Source organism: Myxocyprinus asiaticus, chromosome 31, assembly GCF_019703515.2.
Source record: "Myxocyprinus asiaticus isolate MX2 ecotype Aquarium Trade chromosome 31, UBuf_Myxa_2, whole genome shotgun sequence".
Lineage (NCBI taxonomy): Eukaryota > Metazoa > Chordata > Actinopteri > Cypriniformes > Catostomidae > Myxocyprinus > Myxocyprinus asiaticus.
The window spans coordinates 1,120,890-1,143,841 of record NC_059374.1 but is presented as its reverse complement, the minus strand read 5'-3'; the positions used below and the strand labels follow the sequence as shown (position 1 = coordinate 1,143,841).

At 39.7% G+C, this 22,952-nt stretch overlaps 2 protein-coding genes across 4 annotated transcripts in view; both read left to right on the top strand.

Moving 5' to 3' along the window:
• Window positions 1–22,952, top strand: part of si:dkey-77f5.3 (uncharacterized protein LOC326903 homolog) — a 341,053-nt gene that overhangs the window by 229,284 nt on the left and 88,817 nt on the right. The gene's annotated exons all lie outside the window — the stretch shown is intronic.
• The window catches only part of schip1 (schwannomin interacting protein 1), a 75,187-nt gene that overhangs the window by 12,601 nt on the left and 39,634 nt on the right, over window positions 1–22,952 (top strand). The window contains exon 1 of one of the 2 annotated variants that reach the window (XM_051665204.1): window positions 15,487–15,660. The exons of the other annotated variant lie outside the window; for it this stretch is intronic. Coding sequence (XP_051521164.1) covers window positions 15,631–15,660 — 30 coding nt within the window. The 5' untranslated portion in view covers window positions 15,487–15,630. Of the gene's footprint in view, window positions 1–15,486; window positions 15,661–22,952 lie in introns of those variants that run through there. 2 annotated transcript variants of the gene reach the window in all.

Genomic DNA, 22,952 nt, shown 5'->3' with positions numbered 1-22,952 from the left:
TGCGCACAACATGTCTCGAGAATGAGCTAGGATTAGCCAATCGTCAAGATAGTTGAGAACGCGAATGCCCACCTCCCTTAACGGGGCAAGGGCAGCCTCTGCGACCTTCGTAAATACGCGAGGAGACAGGGACAGGCCGAAAGGGAGGACTTTGTACTGATACGCCTGACTCTCAGACGCAAACCGCAGGAAGGGTCTCTGTCGAGGAATGATCGAGACGTGGAAGTACGCATCCTTCAGGTCTACCGCCGCGAACCAATCTTGATGCCAGACGCTCGCCAGAATGCGTTTTTGCGTCAGCATCTTGAACGGGAATCTGTGTAAAGCCTAGTTCAGTACTCACAGGTCCAAGATTGGCCGCAACCCACCGCCTTTTTTCGGTATGATGAAGTAGGGGTTGAAAAACCCCTACTTCATCTTGGCTGGAGGGACAGGTTCTATCGCGCCCTTCTGTAGGAGGGTAGCGATCTCCGCGCAAGGTAGCAGCATTTTCGTCCTTCACCAAGGTGAAGTGGACACCGCTGAACCTGGGCGGACACCCGGCGAAATGAATCGTGCAGCCGAGTCGGACGATCCGGACCAGCCCTCACGACAGATTGGAAAGCGCAAGGCATGTGTCCAAGTTCCGCGCAAGGGGGACCAAAGGGACAACGTCATCGGACATACCGGCAGGTGGGGCCTCACGGTGGGGCGGAGCTCGAGGTGCCACACCATGTCGTGGCCGTGCTGAGTCTAAGGACATCGAAGCACTTACCTGGCTCCTTGTGACCACCCCCGGAACAGCCTGGGACAGGGGAGGAAGAGGCCTGTCCTCATGACCCGTGAAGACTGTCACATCGGGGGCGGATTTGTGCCACACCTGGGCGCTCAGCGCCAAACCTGCCAAATAGAGTGGTGGACGGTGGTCGTGATGACAGACGTGCACACCGGATATGTGACCCAGGGAACAAGGAAACCGCTCTTGCTGAGCTCTTGAGTACTGCAGCCACTTGGGCATGCAGCGCAATTAAATGCAAAAGGTAACAAAAAGATGGCGATCTGCTTACCAGCTCCAGAGCAGCGGGTTTCGTTGTCCCTGGGTCGCCCATCTCAAGGGTGCTTTGAAGCCTTTCATGGGTTCTGGGCAGCCGTGAGACGGGTGGTGTCTGCTCCCTGCTGTGGGCTCCACACAGGGGCCGGACCGAAGGGGCGGGCTGTGGTGGAGCCAGTGCAGTCACCGCAGAGGGACGCCCTTGGCGATGAGTAGACGGGGTGCGGGATCTTGAGCCGCGCCGAGACAGGATATGCCGGCTAGCATCCATCTACTGCTCTACCATTGAAAACTGCCTGGCAAAGTCCTCAACGGTGTCGCCGAATAGGCCCGCCTGGGAAATGGGGGCAGCAAGGAATCGTGTCTTGTCGGCCTCACCCATCTCGACCAGGTTGAGCCAAAAGTGGCGCTCCTGGACCACTAGTGTGGCCATCGTCCGCCCGAGAGACTGCGCCGTGACCTCCGTCACTCGGAGAGCGAGATCGGTCGCCGAGCGCAGTTCCTGCATCAATCCCGGGGTTGATTTGCAGGAGAGCCATGGCGTGCAGGGCGGAGGTGGCTTGTCCAGCGGCACCGTAGGCCTTGGCCGTCAGAGACGACGTAAACCTACAGGCCTTGGATGGGGGCTTTGGGCACCCGCGCAAGGTGGCGGCGCTCTGCGGGCATATGTGCACCGCGAGCGCTTTATCCACCGGGGGATTGCCGAATAGCCCTTGGCCGGCCCACCATCGAGGGTAGTGAGGGCGGGGAAGCTGAAAAGATCGGGACCGGGCAGTAAAAAGTGCCTCCCGTGACCTTGTCAGCTCTTCATGCACTTCTGGGAAGAAAGGAACGGGGGCGGGGTGTGGCTTTGAGCAGTGCCGCGAGCCCAGGAACCAATCACCGAGCCGCAAGGGTTCAGGGAGGAGCCCAGCTGAGGCTTCTGACTGGACGAGCCCGCTCTCCGATGCTGCGCTTGAGAGCTCATCACTTTCACGGGTTCCGAATAATAGGTCGAACTCGCTGTGAGATGAGCCAGCGGACACATCCGGAAGCCCGATCGGGGCAGATGAGCATGCTGGGGAATGGGAGGTCCGCGGGGGGATACCCGGCGGAGGCGGTCCCATTGGGGTCCCCAAATCGCCCCCAGTGCTAGCCGCGCTGGCCTCATACCCGTGGGTAAAAGGACCGAGGCGGGAGCCTCTGGGGTAGCTTGCTTTCTTACGAAGGCGAGCCGCAACGGCAACGTTGCCATGGACATATTCTCGCAATGAGACAATGACCATTCACGAACGCTGTCTCTGCGTGAGCAGTGCCCAGACACGAAAGACAGTGATCGTGACCGTCAGAAGGCGAGAGATAAGGAGCGCAACCAGGAATAACACACAATCGGAAAAGCATCTTTAAAAAGACGTTCCGTGTGTGCTGCTCTTTTAGAGAAATATACTCTTTTATTTCTGCCGAAGTGCCCAGGGGCATTCTCTGCAGTGCAACAGTGCAGAGGAGGGAGAAGCCGCTGAAATGCGCCGTCAGATCCAGCAGAGGTGAATGAACAGTAGTATTCAGCTCAGTGAGTATGACCGTTCGGCTCCGAAGAGAAAATCTGAATGAGTGGTTGCATACCAGCTCCTTTTATACCCGTATGTCCATGGGAGTGGCATGCAAATACCACTCGCCAATTTTCATTGGCCTTTTATCAAAGACCAGAGGTGTCTCGGGCTCCCAAGAGTGACCCCTAGTGTCACTACATCGACACAATGTCAAGTGAGTGACAGATAGGGAATGTCAGTTTGTACATCAGCTTACATTTCTTCAAAGGAGACGGGATGTTTACTCGCAATTGTTGTTCAGTGGCGGAACACGAGGACAGTTGCGTTTCAGACTGTACATTGCCGCGACGTTTCAAAGAGGCGGAAAGTAAATAAACACCTGATGGAAATGACACATGTCAAAGCGTCTTACGTTTTACTCATGCGCAGTACAGGGACGTAAGTGTTTTCAGACGTTTCAGTGTGGATGAAAATACTTGAAAAAGCTATTGTGGACGGACAGTGTTTTGAAATGGAAACGCCATTTTCAAATGTATCAGGATTAATGTAGACGTAGCCTTAGAAACGAAACACCACTAGTTCATTTACATTGACAGCTGTCGGGTTTGTTTTGGTGGGCGTCCATCATGTGTTCTTCTGTGTTTACATCATGTCCATAAACAAAGAAAAGAAGGCCTGTATGCTACATAATTTCTCAGACGGCATATTCTTCGGATATACTACGTCTTGTAGGAATTTCTGTTGGTATGCAGACAGGTTTAGTTATTGTGTTGTGAAAGGTGCTGAAGCAGACCTTTGACTTAACACGCATGTAGTTTTTCCTAATCTAAAAACAAGCCATCAGGACTGACAGATTGAAGCCTTTCCCTGTTTTCGGCTGTACCCATAGAGACAGAGCGAGTCCAGTGTGTGTGTGTGTGTGTGTGTGTGTGTGTGTGTGTGTGTGTGGACATGCCCTCGGTATACACACACTCACTGCAGGTTCCAGCATGTTTCTCTGTGCTCTCTCTCACATATGTATCAGCAGTTAAACTATACATCTGTAGTTTGATTGAGTGTGTGCTGAAGAATCAGCTGTACAGGAGTGTGTGTGTGTGTGTGTGTGTGTGTGTGTGTGTGTGTGAGAGAGATATCAGCACTGGAGTCATCTGTTCACATGTCACACCTCACTCAGGTAACATCATCTTCTCTACATCTCTGTTCTCTCATCTGATGTTTGGACAGTGAATCCTCACACATTCTCTCTGTCTCTGTATGTGAGAGGTGTTGTATGTGAAGTGTTACAGGGTACTGATATTTATTTACTTTTCTGTCCTGTATAGTGTAGTTTAGAGTACTGGGATGTCTCTGTGAGGGTTTAGTGAACAGATGTGTCGTTAGTGTGTTTATTCATGTGTTTCTAGCTGAGACTCATCTGATTGGCTTAGGTCTGTCAAGCACAAGTCTGCTTTGGTCACACACGATGGAGTTCATACTCATTCATTATCATTTTTCACCCCACAATCCAAAGAACAAAGAACAACAACAAAAAACAATAATAATAATAATAATAAAATTATTACTATTATTTATTTATTTATTTGCCTAAAGACAAAGAAGCTTATTTGTTGGACCATTGTTTTTTATTTTATTTTGTTAGCATTTGTAATGATAATTTGACACAAAATTTGAAAGCAACGTAAAGACGTGACTGTTTAGTTTTTTATTTTGATTTGTAGTTGTTCGAACATCAGATCAGTGGCGCTGTAGGTAAAATGTCATTGAAACTATTAAAGTTGATTGTGTTAACGCCCTTGAGCATCACTGACTCTGAGTGTGCAGCACACACTGTGATGATGATGTCATCAGGGCGAGGTGTGTTTGCTGTGGAAACTCAGAGCCTGCGAATACACAGTCACCATGAAAACACGCCAGCACTCGACATACTACATCACACACAGCATGTGATGAGATCTTCTACTGTGACTCTCGGTCATCAGCTGCTCATTAACACCTGAAGATGAACAAACATTTCTGAAAGTGTGTGTGAGAGAGACAGAGAGGGCAAAAACTACGGATTTATCGTGAATGAGAGAGTTTGATGAAGATATTTACATTTTCAGTATACTGTTTTAATCTCTCAAATTGTCTGTGTTTGCTACTTTTGCTTCTTCTGGAACTATACTTTGCATTTCACATAAATATTTGTATTATTAAATCATTTTAATTACCAAAAAATGCCATGTTTAGCTGAGTCATTTTGTACATAGCTCTGTTACATACAGTAATTCCTCCTTTAAAACAAGGCGTGAACAATTCTCAAATTAAACACAAATTTTAGTGCATTCATCAAACTCATCCATTCAACCCTGTTACCAAAGTTATTGAAAGAAAAAGTGATCAAACAAATATACACACCAATCAGTCACAACATTAAAAGCACCTGTCTAATATTGTGTAGTTCCCCCTCGTGCTGACAAAACAGCGCCAACCCACATCTCATAATAGCATTCTGAGATGATATTCTTCTCACCACAATTGTACAGAGTGGTTATCTGAGTTACTGTAGACTTTGTCCGTTCAAACCAGTCTGGCCATTCTCTGTTGACCTCTCTCATCAACAAGGCGTTTCTATCCACAGAACTGCCGCTCACCGGATGTTTTTTGTTTTTGGCAACATTCAGAGTAAATTCTAGAGACTGTTGTGTGTGAAAATCCCCAAAATACTCAAACCAGCCCATCTGGCACCAACAATCATGCCACGGTCGGAATCATTGAGATCACATTTTTTTCCCCATTCTGATGGTTGATGTGAACATTAACTGAAGCTCCTGACCCGTATCTGCATGATTTTATGCACTGCACTGCTGCCACATGATCTGCTGATTAGATAATCACATGAATAAGTAGATGTGCAGGTGTACCGAATAAAGTGACCGGTGAGTATATATATATATATATATATATATATATATTTAATTTACAGTTAATAACATTTATCAGTAATCAGTAACCAACATTTGGTTGAAACAATCTTGCCCCAAATTTCGGCTAAATCTGCAACTCTTCTGGAATAGGTTTTTATTATGATTATTATTTTAAAATTATACTTAATGTTGATGTTTATTGCTAGAAATAACAATCTCACAAATCACTGTATTTTTTCCTAAATTTTGGTAGCAGGGTTACAATGTCAAACCTCGAATGAAATGAACAGAAAATAAAGCAGCTCATTTAATATTTAGTTTGACTGAGGTTAACCTTCAACAGTTTCTAGAGGTAAGTGCTAAGAAAGACAAAAATGACTTCATATTTTTAAGTTTCAGACCCAATTTTGTACACTATTCATGGAAAGTGCCTTTTGTTGGAGGAAAGTAATCAAGTAAATGATAAATATGTGACCATGTTGTGTGTGATGCTGCTTAATTAACATGAATCTATCATCATGTACTGAAAAATGGACAGTGTTTGTGTTGTGAATAACAGGTTAGAGTTGCTGACAACATTGCTGTTGTGTTAACTACAAAAACATTTAAGTTGTAAACTTCAGACAATGACAACGGCCGGATCACTGAGGTGGTAGAGTGGTGATGTGGCCTTTACACCTCGGGATGTCATTTATTTTTATTTATTTGTTTAACGATCCGAGTCCATTTACCACATTTAGGGCCCTTTGATTTCCATGATGGGAAAACATGGACGAAATCACTGAATCCAGTTATAAAAATGACATTAGCTATAAGAACACTAAATATCACACAATTTCATATATTTGGGAGGAAAATGATTTTTTAAAGCAAAATGAATCAAATTAAAATCGCGATACGTCCTAGTGTGAATATTAAACCGCAAAAGGCTGCGATTCCATAAATGTGTAATCTGCATGTGCTGCGCCCTTCAAAATGAATGTGTGAAGTCAGCCGTTCATACACTGAAAATACTACCTCATGATCATCACGCGTGCTCTGTGAAACAGGCAGCACATACACTAATGCTTACTGTAGTAATAATAATAATAGTAATCTTCTTCTTCTTCTTTTGGCTGCTCCCAGTAGTGGTTACCACAGCGGACCATCCGTAATCCGCATATTTGACATGGCACAGGTTTACGCCGGATGCCCTTCCTGACGCAACCCCCAGTGGCTTGGGGACTCTCACTCACACCTACGGGGGCCAGTTCACTTAACCTGCATGTTTTTGGACTTGTGGGGGAAACTGGAGCAATAATAATAACAGTAGTAATAGTATAATAATAATAATAATAGTAATGCATTAATGCAATATCTCACATTTTTGATGTTCTTTCTTGCAGCACTTCATTTGACAAAAACATATCTAGTTTTTTGGATTGTGCTGTAAGGACTTTGTACAAAAGCATTTCATTTGATAAAAATAATGCAATTATTGAATTAATACAAATGATTAATTTGATTAGACACCATTTTGATTTGATGAAATTGTATTAAATTGTTGAATATGAAATTCAGAAAAAATAACCATCCAATAACCACGATATTACATCATGACCTCCAAAATTCAAAAACGGGTGTAAATATTACACCCGATGGGTACATAAAATGTCCTGATAATGTCCTGGAAAATTGTGCCTTGAAAAGAGTGAGAACCCTGCTAAAGCATCATAGACTGGTGTGTTGTGTGCTGTTGAAGCTCATTAAACTGCTGCTTTTAATCAGCACACTCTCAATGTCTTGCACCTCTCATCACATTGCTGCGTTAACAATTATTCTACATTTAAATGATCAAGTGTTAATGGTGTATTTTAAACCTGATACAGAAGCTAACAGGTAGCCAGTGTAATAATTAGCGCTGCAACAACTGATCAATAAAATCGATAATGATTAGTAATGCAAAAAAAATCACCTATAAATTTCATAATTAATTAATTGGATAGAGAAACTCCACCAGTCATGTCACTTTACAGTAGTGAAAATTACGGTTAGGGGTTTTATTCATTTGAAAAATGGTTGAAAACAGCCGAAGCAGAAACAAAATATGACCCAAGTTGTCCTGTGCACAAGAGCAAGTTGACTGAGTGCTGTTTGATGCATTGGATCACTTACATTTTACTTTTATTGTCTGTATTTTATAAAGTATCAAAATCAGGTGCATATTTCTATTTTACAAAACAATGTGTCTTTACCACAAGTAAGTTTCTGTTCAACTTTACTGAGCGAGTGTGCGATCAAGCCCATCCCAACAGAGAAAGAGAGCACAATCATTCTGATTAAACTGTGCCGTTTGATAAACACTGGTTTGTTTAAGTGTAACCGTTATTGAAATATCCTTCATAAATAATGTTTTAGAAGAACAGTAACTGTACAGAGTCCCTTATATATATATATATATATATATATATTATAGTATATTAATAGTATAAAGCAACACTGCAACATTCTACCTCTTACGAGTTAACACTTAGATTGTGCTGTTGTTTTTCTTTATTATCATTCATAATTTAGTGGTTTAAATTGTCCTGCTGCTTTCAAACTGAGGACTCATTTAAATGAATCATTTAAAAAAGAAAAAGCTAGAACATTTTTGATTTCATTCAATACTAAAAAGTATTGATACAAAGTTCTTCAAAATAATATAAAACCATCTATTTTCCCCAAAATGTGTGTGTTGTGTATTTTCTACACATTAGAGTTCCTCTTGCATCACCTGTATTGAAATCAATTGCGAGTGGAGTCTCTTGTCTGTGCGTTTCACATCGCTCTCATGTGAGGCTCTATTTCAGTTCTGACATGGCTATAGAAGACAGGAGGCAGCTCTGTAGGTTTTGGATCAGATCCCATGTGTCGTGGAGGTGGAAGAATGCTGTTGTAAGTACACAAGTAATGTGGCTTTCAAATGTCAAATCACAGTGAGTGGGGACACGCAGGTCTGTAACTGTCGAGTGTGACGTCACACACATGTTTAAAGTGTCTCTCTGCAGTAGCAGCTTTTACAGTGTGCTGTTTGCTCATTATTTCCAGCTCTTTTGTTTTTGCATCCTGCTGTGCTGCTGTAGTTAAACATTCATGATGCAGCGCAGAGGAAATGTCACGCGTCCATAAGCAGCACTTCCCTGCGGATCACACACAGAACAACAACAACAGAAGAGAATAGAGAGAATAAAAATGGTTAGCATTTCAGTAGACTTAAACAGCAATAAATGTGGCAGACAAACTGACATCACCGCTGTGATCAGAAATAATGATGTCATGCTCTTGTGTTTAAAGATAAAGCAATGATCTTTCATAACACACACGCAACATGTGCCATTTCCTGCCAAAATCCAGATTACAACTCCAAAAGCACATAATCCAGAGAGAGAGATAATCCCATTGTAAAGGCCGTGATCCTCCTTTATGTCTCATGACAATCGTTTCATGTACAGACAGCAGAATACAGTATGGATGATCTAATTGGCTAATTCAGTATTAAAACTCTACCTTCCTCTGGAAACAGGATATGATGTCATCTGTGCTCAACCTCAATGTTTAACTTTATTTGAGTCAGATCTTTATAAATGAATGAAACAGGACCTTTCAGTTGACATGTGAATACATGAACCTAGAGCAGTGGTTCCCAACCCTGTTCCTGGAGGCCCGTCAACACTACACATTTTGGATATCTCCCTAATCAAACACACCTGATTCCAAAAAGATGATCAAAGTGAGAGAAAATTTTTTCATGGAAATGGAAGTCCATATGATAATTTCATTGGGGGGCATTGAAGGATTCAGAGGAAAAGATTTTTGATTCTAGTCCATAAAGTTGAGTTATTAGTGAAAACATAAATGTGCTAATAATAGCACCACCTAGTGTCAGATAGATGTGTGAGTGTGTCTGAGTAGTACGGGGGATTTGGGACCATCCCACCAATTTTAGGATCTCTACGAATTATGGTCTCAGTCTGATGCCCACACACTTTTAGGGCAGAAAAAGAATAATACGAAAATCAATACAAATACAGTATAGCGTTTCAGCATCTTTGGTGATTGGTGCATTCCAGAGCTTTACAGATTTTTGCATTTTTGAAATCCAAAAACAAGACATAGCTATTGCACTAACTGAAGAGCCACATGTGTCGATTATTTTTAATAACAGTGTATTTTCTGACTCTCAAAATTCAAGATTTTCACATTATTGTTTTTAATGTGAATAAATAATGGTACATTTAAGTTTTAAGATATATCTAGTTTCAACATTATTTGTACTTCAGACCTTTTTTTATTAGACAAGAAAAGCTATCTTCATACCTTGTCATCCACATTTGATTTTTGGCCATCGAATATGGGCAAAATTTAACAATTTACAGATGGAGCCATCATACCTCTGGGATTTGACTTGGACTCGAGTGACAAATTTGATGACTTGCGATTTTACCTAATCAAAGAAGACTTGCGTCTTGACTTAGACTTTGACAATAATGACTTGCAACTTGACTTGGACTTGAGCCCTCTGACTTGGAAAGACTTTATATCTTCTAAAACCAAAGATCAGAGTTGTACATTTAAAAATGTGCAGCAAATCAACTATTAATTTCTCCAATAAACAATTTGGTTGATTTTGTATTAATCTGCATTTCCACGCTCCACATTCAACCAATCAGAGAATCAACCAATCAACTTCCACGAGAGTAGGACCAAGTTTGAAGATTGCGCATTCAAGGATGACACAGCCAAAATGAGACCAAAGGTAATTTAATTTGGATATAAAGTATACAATATCGAAGGCAACAAAAGGATTACAACATGTAAAACCTGTGGTTCAAAAATTACAGACGCTTCATCAACAACATCCAGTATTGCGAGGCATCCGAAAACCCACAGACAGAGGAAAGTTGAGATTATAAACTGTTACATGTCAGCTATGGTTCAGTAGCATTTAACTTATCATGTTAGCTGGGTTAGCTAGCTAGCTACTTAGTTCCACAGACCTCAGTGCACTGCAACTACAGTTTTACTACATCGTGAATTATTTTCCATGCCTTATTGCTGAAACCATCTAAAAGATGCACTGTGGACCAATGGTTGCCAGCCTTCCCATAAAATGCGGGATTGTCCCATATTTAAAGATGAAATTATGCATCCCGTAACGAATCAACACGGGATGCGATTTGTGCCGTATTTAAGATGGTCAGATTGGAGTCATGACAAAATCAATTCAGATCATTAATTTAATTAAAGGAATAGTTCACCCAAAAATGATATTTGAAATGAATTTACTCACCCTCAGGCCATCCAAGATGTATCTTGAGTTTCTTTCTTCATCAAAACAGAATTTAAGATTTTTAGGATTTCATTTCAGGCCTCCTCCTTTAAACAATGCAAGTGAATGTACTCCATTTTTTGATGGTACAAAATGCATATTTAGGGTGCATCAAAATAATCCACACAACTTTAGTCGACAAATAAAATTCCAAACAATTGATTATTTTTTGAAACAAAACAATGCTTATATACTTTTTAACTACAAATGTTCTCTTCTGTACATATTTTTCCCGGCGTGCATTTTCTTTGGGGTTTCTGAAAGTTGAAGCATCCAGGATACACACGCCAAAGGACCATTTTGAACAATACACTTATACAAATACAAATCTACAGCAAAGACAATTAAACTTTTGTACAGTGCTCCTTCTCTTGTAAACAATGACGCGCTTCCTGCCTTGTCCTCCACGTGTGACCTTACCAACGAGCTTACGTTATCCCTCTCATGAGCACGCATCACAGAGATGTACGGAAGTGAACATTTGTAGTTCACTTCCGTAGAATTATTTGTTATTTAATTATTTGTAGAACAAATATATAAGTATTGTTTTGTTTCTAAAAATAATCAATCGTTAGGCTTCAGAAAAACTTTATTTGTCGACTAAAGTCATGTGGATTATTTTGCACCCTAAATATGCATTCTGGACCGTCAAAAAACATTTCACTTGCATTGTTTAAAGGAGGAAGCCTGAAATGAAATCCTAAAAGTCTTAAATTCTGTTTTGATGAAGAAAGAAACTCAGATACATCTTGGAAATTTTCATTTTTGGGTGAACTATTCCTTTAAGTAGGAAATTTTGTCTATGGTGGGTAAGAGGTCATTTAAAAAGTCCACATATTCTGCTAAAATGTGCTAATACTATCACAGATAATCATTATATACAGATATAATCACAGATATCTATACATAGATAGCTTACTAGCAGCTGTTTCTCTGGACTGCGATACGTTGGCGCATCCGCCATATTGGATAGGTCAAGAGCCGTCCATCAACACATGAATGTAAATTGACAGATATGGTATACAAAAGTCTGTTGTCTTTTCCAGCAACTTTCAAATTATCTGATTTTCCATAAACATTGGGCAATATTTTAGATATAAAAAATCCTGACTTCACTTCTAAAACAGGTCTTGTTTTCCCATAGCAAACTGCAATGATGTATGTATGAAATGAATATATCACAACAAGCATACTGTAAATTAGCACCCAGTCAGTCAATTCCTTAATGATAAACGGTTTCCACTCAAAAGCAGTTTATGCAGCAGTCTGAGGCTTCTTCTCCATTCACTTTCATTCAAACCACTCTCCTTGTTAACCATTCCAAGACGGCGCCGCGGTTGACATGTCCAAACCAGCCAAATGAGGCATCTACGTATGTATTTCTATGGGTGTAATTACTATAGTAATTAATAATCCGACACTAATTTGTGCTTAGCGCACTAATGGCTTGTTTAAGACTTGACACTTAAAGTTGAGGACTTGAGAATTATTTGCGTCTTGTGAAACAATAACTTGGTCCCACCTCTGCCATATAGGGCCTTAAAGGAAACTAAGGAAAGTTTGTTTAGAACCAGAATCTGAAAGGATATTAATATATTTTTAATACTTCTGGAGGTAAAGACAGTCCTTTTTGGACTCACACCATTGGCATGTAATGTAAGAGGTCCTGAAGGCAACTGATTTTAGTAATAGACCTCTGTGTAAAATAAAATAAATACTCTGAGGTTATTTTTTGACCTGTAGTTTTGCTCCAAAATCGTAGACAGAAAATGCCATTTTGACCCTCCTCGCTTTATTATGATGCAGTCAGGGACGGGTTATGATCAAGCGAGGCCCCGGGGCACCAGCTTCCTGGAGGCCCCCCTCCCTCAACATAAGCACCAGCATGGGACGGAATTTTAAGCAAATCTAGAAGTTCCATGACCGCTGCGTTTTTGTGTTGCATTTACCGGAGTTATTGCATCATGTGATACTCCAACGGTCTCACTGAGGCGGACCGCACATTTAGAGCAGCTCCTGAAGAGAGCTGCGTGCCGTCTGCGGATGTTCGTGCCAAACTCACGCAGATATATAAGCGAGGATTTTGCAAGTGACTGGTTTCAATTTTAATTTAACGTTTGCATAATGGTACATTTTCTTATTCATGGGTTCATACAGTGCGCAGAATGTTAAAGACACGCAATAACACAGAGGAGGAGACTCCCGCTTACTCTGTTTCTGTGGAGATGATATAATGAAGAAACATATTTTACACAGAATCTCAAAGGTCTGCCTTCATGAAAAATAAGGACTGGTGGTTTAAATCGGAGAGCCTTAAAATAATGTGTGAAAGTGATGAATTTAGGATAGACAGATATTACTTTAGCATAATATAATATTCGGTTTGGCTGGGATCCAAAACAACAGTGTAAACGTAGGCTTATAGATGAACAAGGCTAAAGTTGATCAAAAAAGTATTTTGACATATTGCAATATTTTCTGCTTGACAAGTCCTAATACAGAGAAATCATTCAATATTTGTGTGAAATGTAATTAATTGTCAGCCACATTTTATACTCGTGACAGCCCTACTAGAAAAATCTCAGAAGAAAACTGATAACACTGAAGCACATATGTACATGACCTACAGCACAATCAGCACAAAAAGTTAAAAAGTGCCCCTTTGATATACTGTAATAAATAGTTTACAACGTTTGTGATCCATTTATTATATTAACTATTTATATTTACTTTTATATAGATAGCTGATAACTAATAAATGACACTTAAACTTTAGCAAATGGCCACTACTACGTTTTCTTATGCAGAATATTTAAGGGAGGATTTTTAGGGGACTTTTATTTAAAATAATCGCAAAGCACAGTCACCATACATGACGAAACAACATGCAGACACACATGCAGCTCTTGGTTTCCTTACATTCATAAGCGTCATACATGTAAAGAAGCTGAGTGCAGATATGCTAAAATACATAATTGTTTGTTGTATATGATAATATATATTTCTTTTTTATTAGGGCCTCTGATTATGGACCGAGGGGGAGATAACATGGCTGTCACACATTCAAGGACTTTTTGTCTATTTATACCAATTTTGCATTTGTTGCACCATAACACACTGATGTAATGAATGATGTATGCTTGAAATCAGAGACACTCCCCTTGAAATCACAACACAAGTGGTCAAAAGAGTCGACCGGGTCTGCTTATGACTGGATCAACCGAAACGCATCTTAATACCCGGTGTAAACAGGGCTTCAGTCGGAGACGAATGCTCTTGTAGCTGATACACCTAGTGCACACAACCACGACCGAAAACAAAAGACTGAGAGTCGTGTAGTGTGCGCTTGACTGTAGGCGCCGAGACTAAACTCAGTGGGTGTCTTTTTCTGTGACTACAAAGTGCATTAATATTTAATGAGTTAATCACTGAGGCAGTTTATGATTGGATGATTGGTTTATTTATGGAACCCATTGTGGCGTATTTTATTTTTATTTATTTGTTTCCTTTTTTTATTTCATTTTGATATTTTTATGTATTTATATTAAATATTTTTTACTATAAAATATGTCACATAACTCATTACCCTGTATTTAGTGTTGATCCAAATTGTGGTAACATGGTTGCAAACATTTTCTGTAGGTCAAGCGCACCTTTCACATTATGATTTGGCACTCTATTTGTGGAAAGTACCAAAAGAGGTATTTGATTGCTTTTCTTTGATGTCAGATCATGGTTTATTCTACACTGTACAACATTTGAACACAATACAGTTTTCCCAGAGAATGATTATAATCACATGAGTGAGAGACCAGACACATCATTTAGATGAGAATGAGTGTCTGTCTGATATGAATGTGGTGTTATGTGTCGGTCAGTTAGTGAGGAGAGAGTTAATCTGGTGAAGCGCGGGTCAGTTGTGGTACTGAGGGCCAGATGGCACAGATGGATTAAACTCCCTCCTGTTTATCCTGCACTTCTGAAAGAGAAAGCCTCATAATATTATATACAGAACATCATATGCCTCTACAGTCTCACATTTCACTGTGCCATCTCAAAACTAAATGAATCCATTTTAATACGTTAGTTTAGAATGATGCCTTTAGAAAGGTAATTCATTAGACTGATCCTGATCCTCGATTTGTAAAATCTCAAGATTGATCTTTCACTCTGTGCGGCAACTTTCTACAGTGCTAGTAAATCTCTCTTACATGTGACCAACTTTCACGCTGTGTGACTAAAAATGTGTGTGATTCACCACTGGCTGAAGAGTGATCTCGGGATGTGTGTTATCCACTTGTTGTTTGTCTTTGTCTGTTGAAATGTGTTCTTCTGTTCTGGATGTGTGAAGGGTTCACAGAGAAGCATTTCAGTTCCTGTGCACTCGTCTCGTCTCATATCGTCTCTGCTCATGCTCAGGAATTCTTCAGCTGCAGGAATGTGCTCAGAAAGGCCCTTTTCTTTACAAGGCTCTCCACCCACTCCTTTTCTTCACTCTGTTTCCTTTATCCCTCAATCCGTGGGACATTTGCACCCCCGCTTCACTCTCAAAGGTCACTCATTTGCCCCGCCCCTCCTGTGCTGTGCTCTGATTGGTCATCAGTAAGTAAACCCCAGAGAGAGAGGGTGTTCAGTTCTCCTCGAGCAGACCCACCCTCTGTTCCTGCAAGCGCCCTGATCCGATCTTTACATCATCAAATGCAACGGAAGAGACATCTTGTGAGAGTCATACTGAGACAGATTGAGCTGATCTTTGGTTGGTTCTGACTCGGTCTGCGAGTGTTCTTGCTGTGCGTCTGTAGGATGTATTAAGAGATGGTGCATCAGGACAACTGCTCCTATCAGGTAATATCACACTCACATGATATGTGGACGAGACTTGTGTGTAAAATAGGTTGAAGAAAGGCTGGTGCTGGTCAAGTGGACTGTGATAGTAATTACATTCATAATAGATTGTGAATCATTGTAGACTTCATCAGCTTTGTTTACACTGCAAGAAATACACAAATCTGAGATAAGGCCATATATGAACATATGTAAAAGTTATACTCATATTTCTGAGCATTTATGTACATATTCAAATTCCAAAATATATGTTACATAAATGAAAACTGGCATATTTTTGTAGTAATTATTGCATATATGTACAAATATGTACATGTGTAACTTTCGTATATTATTAAATACCACATATTTCAAATATTTCCATGTATCAGATCTCTGTATGGGAAAAAGGAGTTTTTGTCTTATTGTCCAGTAAAAATATGTAAACATCATTAAAACAAGATAGATTTACTTTTCATAGAATTTATCTTAAATTGCCAAATTGTTGTTTTCATTTTAAGCACACACCTTACTAAATAACTGAAAGATTATTTAAAGTTTACGTAAACATAAAGTTGACTAAATTACCTCTATTTTTGGTTAGATATTTGCTTAAAACAAAAAAAGGCTATTTGTCAGTTGGGTAAGAAAAATAAACTTCATTTAAGATAATTCATATTAGCTGAAAACCAGCTTTAATATCTCAGTAGAGTATATATATATATGTTTTATCATGGATGTTTTGATATTTTTGATATTGATTATAGCAAATAGTAAAGCATATGTCTTATTAAATTACTGAAACCTTAAATTGACATAATTTACTAAATTACTTTTTTAAATACCTAAATTATTGTATTTTGTGCATGTGTTAGACTGTTGCTTAAAACAAGAAAATAAAATTTGCCAATAGGGTTTCATTCGATATATCTTAATTCAAGATATATATTCTTTGAAAACAAGTCTGAATATCTCATGCAATTTAGTTTCACTAATAAAGTAAATGTATCTTATTTTAATGATGTTTTGATATTTTTACTGGAAAACAAGACAAACATACTGATTAAGTATGTTAGTGATGTATGATGTGTGTGTTTTATCTCTTAACCGCTTTACACAGTGACACATCAGACTAGGGCTGTCAGTCGATTAAAATGTTTCACTGAATGAATTAAATGGTATACCACTTAATGAATTGAATTAATCACAATGAATCTCATACATAAATATTTGCTGAGAAAGCCCCTCAAATAACAATAATTCAATATATAATGATTAAATAATTATATTTAAATGATTATAAATAAAATATATATATTATAAAAAAAATAATAATACAGATAATTAAAATGCATTACATTATTTTGGCACACAAGTGAAGCATTAAAAATGACAATTCAAAAAGTGGCTTCAGAATGTAATATATGGTTTATTTCCATATTATTGAACATAAGCCCATCATCGGTCTACAGTTCACAGCAATCCATTTAACAATTGAATTCATCAATCAGTCTGAGATTTATTATAAGGGCTTGTTTAAGGACGTGTCAATGTACACCTGCATCAGGCGAACGATTTTGGAGCGTCTCGGTTGTGTTGAGTCATAAACATACGTTTTTAGTTCGCTGTGTCAAGTTAAACGAAATTTGAGACTTAGAAAAACACGTCTCGAGATCCCTGCGGTCGGATTTGCGCTCCATCAAGCTGTTTGAACGCAAGAACCTGTTCTCATCTTGTGATGTCTGCTGTCAGTAAGTGTGGTTTGTTCTTTGTATGAGCTGCACGTTGCCTATACAGCTTTCGCTTACTGCCCCCTGGAGAAAACAGGTGGTACTCCATACTTGAATTGCTCAGACGGAAATAATATTCCTCATTACGGTCCGGGCACATGATTAATTGCATTCATTTTTTTAACATGTTATTTTTGTATAATTAATCACACCAAATTAAATCAACAGCCCTACATCAAACTAGGGCTGGGCGATAAAACGATCTCAATATTTGTCATGATAAAATAATCCACAATATTGATGATAAACATTTGACTAATTTTCGATATTTAGTCTGTGTTCTACATCTAGACGATCAGGTGCATGTCGCTAAAAACGCAAGCAGTTCGGCTTCCTCAAGCTATGTTCCCACTGACGTGGATGAAATCCATTCAAAGCTGCTCACAACGTTAAGAACAGCTTGCTCCGCATCGCTGTCAATCCTACAATCCACTTCACGAGCATGGCACTTGGCTTCCATAGGAATGAATTGAAAATGTTCATTCAGCTTCGCTCACAACGCTCCAGTGGAAACGTACGGTCAGACTGTATGAAGTTGCTAATGTAAGCTGCCTTGCTAATGATTAGGCTACGCCGGTCACCGCAGTCCGGATTGATTCCATCCGTACTGTAAGACATCATGGCGACGGTTGCGCCCTCTCATCATCTCTAGTGAGCAGTGTGATAAAAGCAATAAAATTAATAGTTTGTAGCCTAGTCTTTATCACTTTAATGAACATATAAAAATGGTCCATTCAGACTTTTACTTTCTACATTTTCTCTCAGGGGATACTCCTGAACCCCCATACAGTATCATTCCGCAGTCACAATGCCCCCATATTTGGGTATCTGAATGTAATGGAATATACAATTATTTTGAATGTAAAAATCATATGCTCTCATTATGCTTCAAAACGAACAGATGATCTTTTAACATTCATATTACACTGCACTCGACTGATAAACTCTATAAAATATTTTAATATTTTGGTAGAATATCCCTCAGTCACCACTGCTTGAGATGTCTCAGGGCCCCCAATGCAGTTTTTTAGAGACTATCTTGACTGTTTAGGATTACGTTTCCAAGCTGCCACTTGGAAATTCAAAAAAACAAAATTGCTATGTGCAAATATGAATGTATATTGTGATCAATATCGATATCGAATTATATGAAAAAGAATATCGTGACAATATTTTAGGCCATATCGCCCAACCCTACATCAAACACATGCACAACACGCATCACTGCCATCGTTTATGTATGAGGTATTTTGTGAATATAGTCACAGCTCAAGGGTGTTGTTAGACACGACACACTGTAGAGTTATCATATTCACTATTAACATGGCCTCAACATAATATAAATATTACATCCATCCATTCTGTCTGCTTTTAGAGCCATCTTTCATATTTACTGCAGTGTGTTTTATTCTAGAAATGCCTTTTAATAGAGCTTGTGCATGTGTGTGTGTTTATTTAGATGGAAAGGGAGGGATGGAAAAATGACGAGAGAGAATGAAAGAGTTGTGTAACAAGATGGTACTTAACTTTCCACAGGCAGCCAAAGGAAAAACATTGAGGAGCATTACATTTAGAATAGAGCAACCTCAAGATGAGTTTGAGAGAGAAGTAGGGCAAAAGAAAGTTTAAAAGAGAATCGTGAGAGAAATGAGATCATATATGTGAAGAAAGACATAGAATTCATGTGAAAACAGGAAACAACCACAAAACATTTTGAATGTCACAGGGCTGACACAAAACATGTTTTTATTAAAAGAAATGTAATACAAGGTTCACCAAAACTGGATGATACTACTAGAATTTACTTTATTTAAATATCAGTTCAAAACTTTCTATGACTGGGCTTTGGGGTTAGGCTAAGGATTAGTTACAGTAAATAACTATTACTTGCAAGGTTGTAACCACATATTTAGGATTGGGAGAGATAATTTACTGTTTTAAAGTTAACTCTATTTCTGGGCGGGGGCCTGAGTAGCTCAGTGATAAAAGACGCTGGCTACCACCCCTGGAGTTTGCTAGTTCGCTAGTTCTAATCCAGGGCGTGCTGAGTGACTCCAGCCAGGTCTCCTAAGCAACCAAATTGGCCCGGTTGCTAGGGAGGGTAGAGTCACATGGGGTACCCTCCTCATGGTCGCTATAATGTGGTCCGTTCTCAATGGGGCGCATGGTGAGTTGAGCGCAGATGCCACGGTGGATGGCGTGAAGCCTCCACACGCGCTATGTCTCCTTGGCAACGCACTCAACAAGCCACGTGATAAGATGTGCGGGTTGATGGTCTCAGACGCGGAGGCAACTGGGATTTGTCCTCCGCCACCCGGATTGAGGCGAATCACTACGCCACCACCAGGACTTAAAAAGCGCACTGGGAATTGGGCATTCCAGATTGGGTGAAAAGGGGGGAATCCTCCCAAACCCCCCTCTATTTCTGGGTATTTTTGCCTTTGTTTATAGGAAAAAAAATACACTGTAAAGTAGAGATGAGAGACAGGAAATGGGATTGGGTCATGACACAGGACAAACTCGAACCTATACCACTAGATATGTCGTAAGCGTATGTACAAAACACTGCACCACAGCTCCGACAGGAAATAGAGATTAAGTTGGATGGGATAGAAAAGGCAAAAAACAGGAAGGACTGAAAGACAGGAAGCAAACGAGACAATCTGCTAATGGTGAAAATACCAGAGATAGGAAAAGACTGCTGTACACAGAGAGAGAGAGAGACAAAGTGTGTTGAGATTTGTTTACTGCTTTAATGGAAATAAACAGTGTATGAAACAGCAGATATAACAGTGCAGGTGAGAAGCACACAGAGGAAATGATTTGTGTGTATGTGTGTGTTGGGGACGGGGCCCAGTCCTCCAGGGGCCCTTCTATCTATGCTGGTATCCAGGCAACCGTCTGCGCAGAGATGACTGGTGCCGGGCTGTCTGTGTCTCTGCCTGAACACACACACTATTTACACCTCACTGTTCCCAATACACATGCGCACACACACACACACACACACACACACACACACCATTTCTCTCTAATGTAGAGACTAAACACATCTAGCTGCCTCACAGAAATAATAAGAGGAATAACAAATAAATAAATTAAAACAAGTAAATAAATGTTAGAAAATAATAAAATTGCATAAAAATAAATAAATTCAGGACTAAATTCTGTTACAAAATATTAATTTATCTGTGCAGGTTTGGTAAATATACAGTATGTATAGGGTGATGTATAGATTTTGATGCATGGTCTCTGGTCATGTAAGCAGGTGTGAGAGGTCCTGTCAGTACTGCAGTAGAGAGGTGAGAACAGAAATAAAAAACATCAGAAGCTTTTTGATGTATTCTGATAATCTCACTGCCTGCGTGGCACGCACGCAGGTTTAGGGGTAGGGTTCGGGTTAGGGGATAGAATCTATAGTTTATACAGTATAAAAATCATTATATCTATGGAGAGTCCTCATAATGATAGCTGCACCAACATGTGTGTGTGTGTGTGTGAGTGTGTTTAGGGGTAGGGTTAGGGTTAGGTGATAGAATCTATAGTTCATACAGTATAAAAATCATTATATCTATGGAGAGTCCTCATAATGATAGCTGCACCAACATTTGTGTGTGTGTGTGTGTGTGTGTGTGTGTGTGTAAAACCCAGCTTTACATTCAGGTTTCTAAAGTGTATGTTGAAAACTAAATGTGGTGTTAGTAATGTGGTTGGTAACTAAAACACACACACCAAACACACACACACACACTGCTGCAGGAGTTACCCAGTAATTAAATCAATAAATCTCATTTGAGTGTGTGTGTGTTTGTGTGTGAGTTTTTTTTTTTTTTTGTTGTTGTTTTTTTTGCTTATTGGGTTTATTTCACTCTCATTTCCCTTTAAATAACAACACCACAGTAAATAACTCACAAATGCACACTCAACCTTTAGTCCTGTAGCAGCCATGTTTTTCAAGTCTGAGTGCCTATAACGAGTTTGAGTGCTTATAGTGAGGTTGTGTTTCTATAGCGAGTTTGAGTGCCTATAGCGAGGTTGTTTCTATAGTGAGTTTGAGTGCCTTTAGAGAGGATGTGTTTCTATAGTGAGGTTGTGTTTCTATAGCTAGTTTGAATGCCAATAGAGAGTTTGAGTTCCTATTATGAGGTTGTGTTTCTATAGCGAGGTTGTGTTTCTATAGCTAGTTTGAGTGCCTATAGAGAGTTTGAATGCCTATAGTGAGGTTGTGTTTCTATAGCGAGGTTGTGTTTCTATAGTGAGATTGTTTCTATTGCTAGTTTGAGTGCCTATAGAGAGCTTGAGTTTCTATAGTGAGGATGAGTTTCTATAGTGAGGTTGTGTTTCTATAGCTAGTTTGAGTGCCTATTGAGAGCTTGGGTTTCTATAGTGAGGTTGTGTTTCTATAGCTAGTCTGAGTGCCTATAGACAGTTTGAGTGCCTATAGCTAGTTTGAGTGCCTGTAGAGAGGTTGTGTTTCTATATTGAGGTTGTGTTTCTATAGCGAGGTTATGTTTCTATAGCTTGTTTGAGTGCCTATAGAGAGTTTGAATGCCTGTAGAGAGGTTGTATTTCTATAGAGAGGATGTGTTTCTATAGTGAGGTTGTGTTTCTATAGCTAGTTTGAGTGCCTATAGAGAGCTTGGGTTTCTATAGTGAGGTTGTGTTTCTATAGTGAGATTGTGTTTCTATAGCGAGTTTGAGTGCATATAGAGAGGTTGTGTTTCTATAGAGAGGTTGTGTTTCTATAGCGAGGTTGTGTTTCTATAGTAAGGTTGTGTTTCTATAGCGAGGTTGTGTGCCTATAGTGAGTTTTAGTGCCTATAGAGAGGTTGTGTTTCTATAGCGAGGTTGTGTTTCTATAGTGAGGTTGTGTTTCTATTGCGAGTTTGAGTGCCTACAGAGAGTTTGAATGCCTATAGTGAGGTTGTTTCTATAGCGAGGTTGTGTTTCTATAGTGAGATTGTTTCTATTGCTAGTTTGAGTGCCTATAGAGAGGTTGAGTTTCTATAGTGAGGATGAGTTTCTATAGTGAGGTTGTGTTTCTATAGCTAGTTTGAGTGCCTATTGAGAGCTTGGGTTTCTATAGTGAGGTTGTGTTTCTATAGCTAGTTTGAGTGCCTATAGGGGGTTTGAGTGCCTATAGCTAGTTTGAGTGCCTGTAGAGAGGTTGTGTTTCTATAGTGAGGTTGTGTTTCTATAGCTTGTTTGAATGCCTATAGAGAGTTTGAATGCCTGTAGAGAGGTTGTATTTCTATAGAGAGGATGTGTTTCTATAGTGAGGTTGTGTTTCTATAGCTAGTTTGAGTGCCTATAGAGAGCTTGGGTTTCTATAGTGAGGTTGTGTTTCTATAGTGAGATTGTGTTTCTATAGCGAGTTTGAGTGCATATAGAGAGGTTGTGTTTCTATAGCGAGGTTGTGTTTCTATAGTAAGGTTGTGTTTCTATAGCGAGGTTGTGTGCCTATAGTGAGTTTTAGTGCCTATAGAGAGGTTGTGTTTCTATAGCGAGGTTGTGTTTCTATAG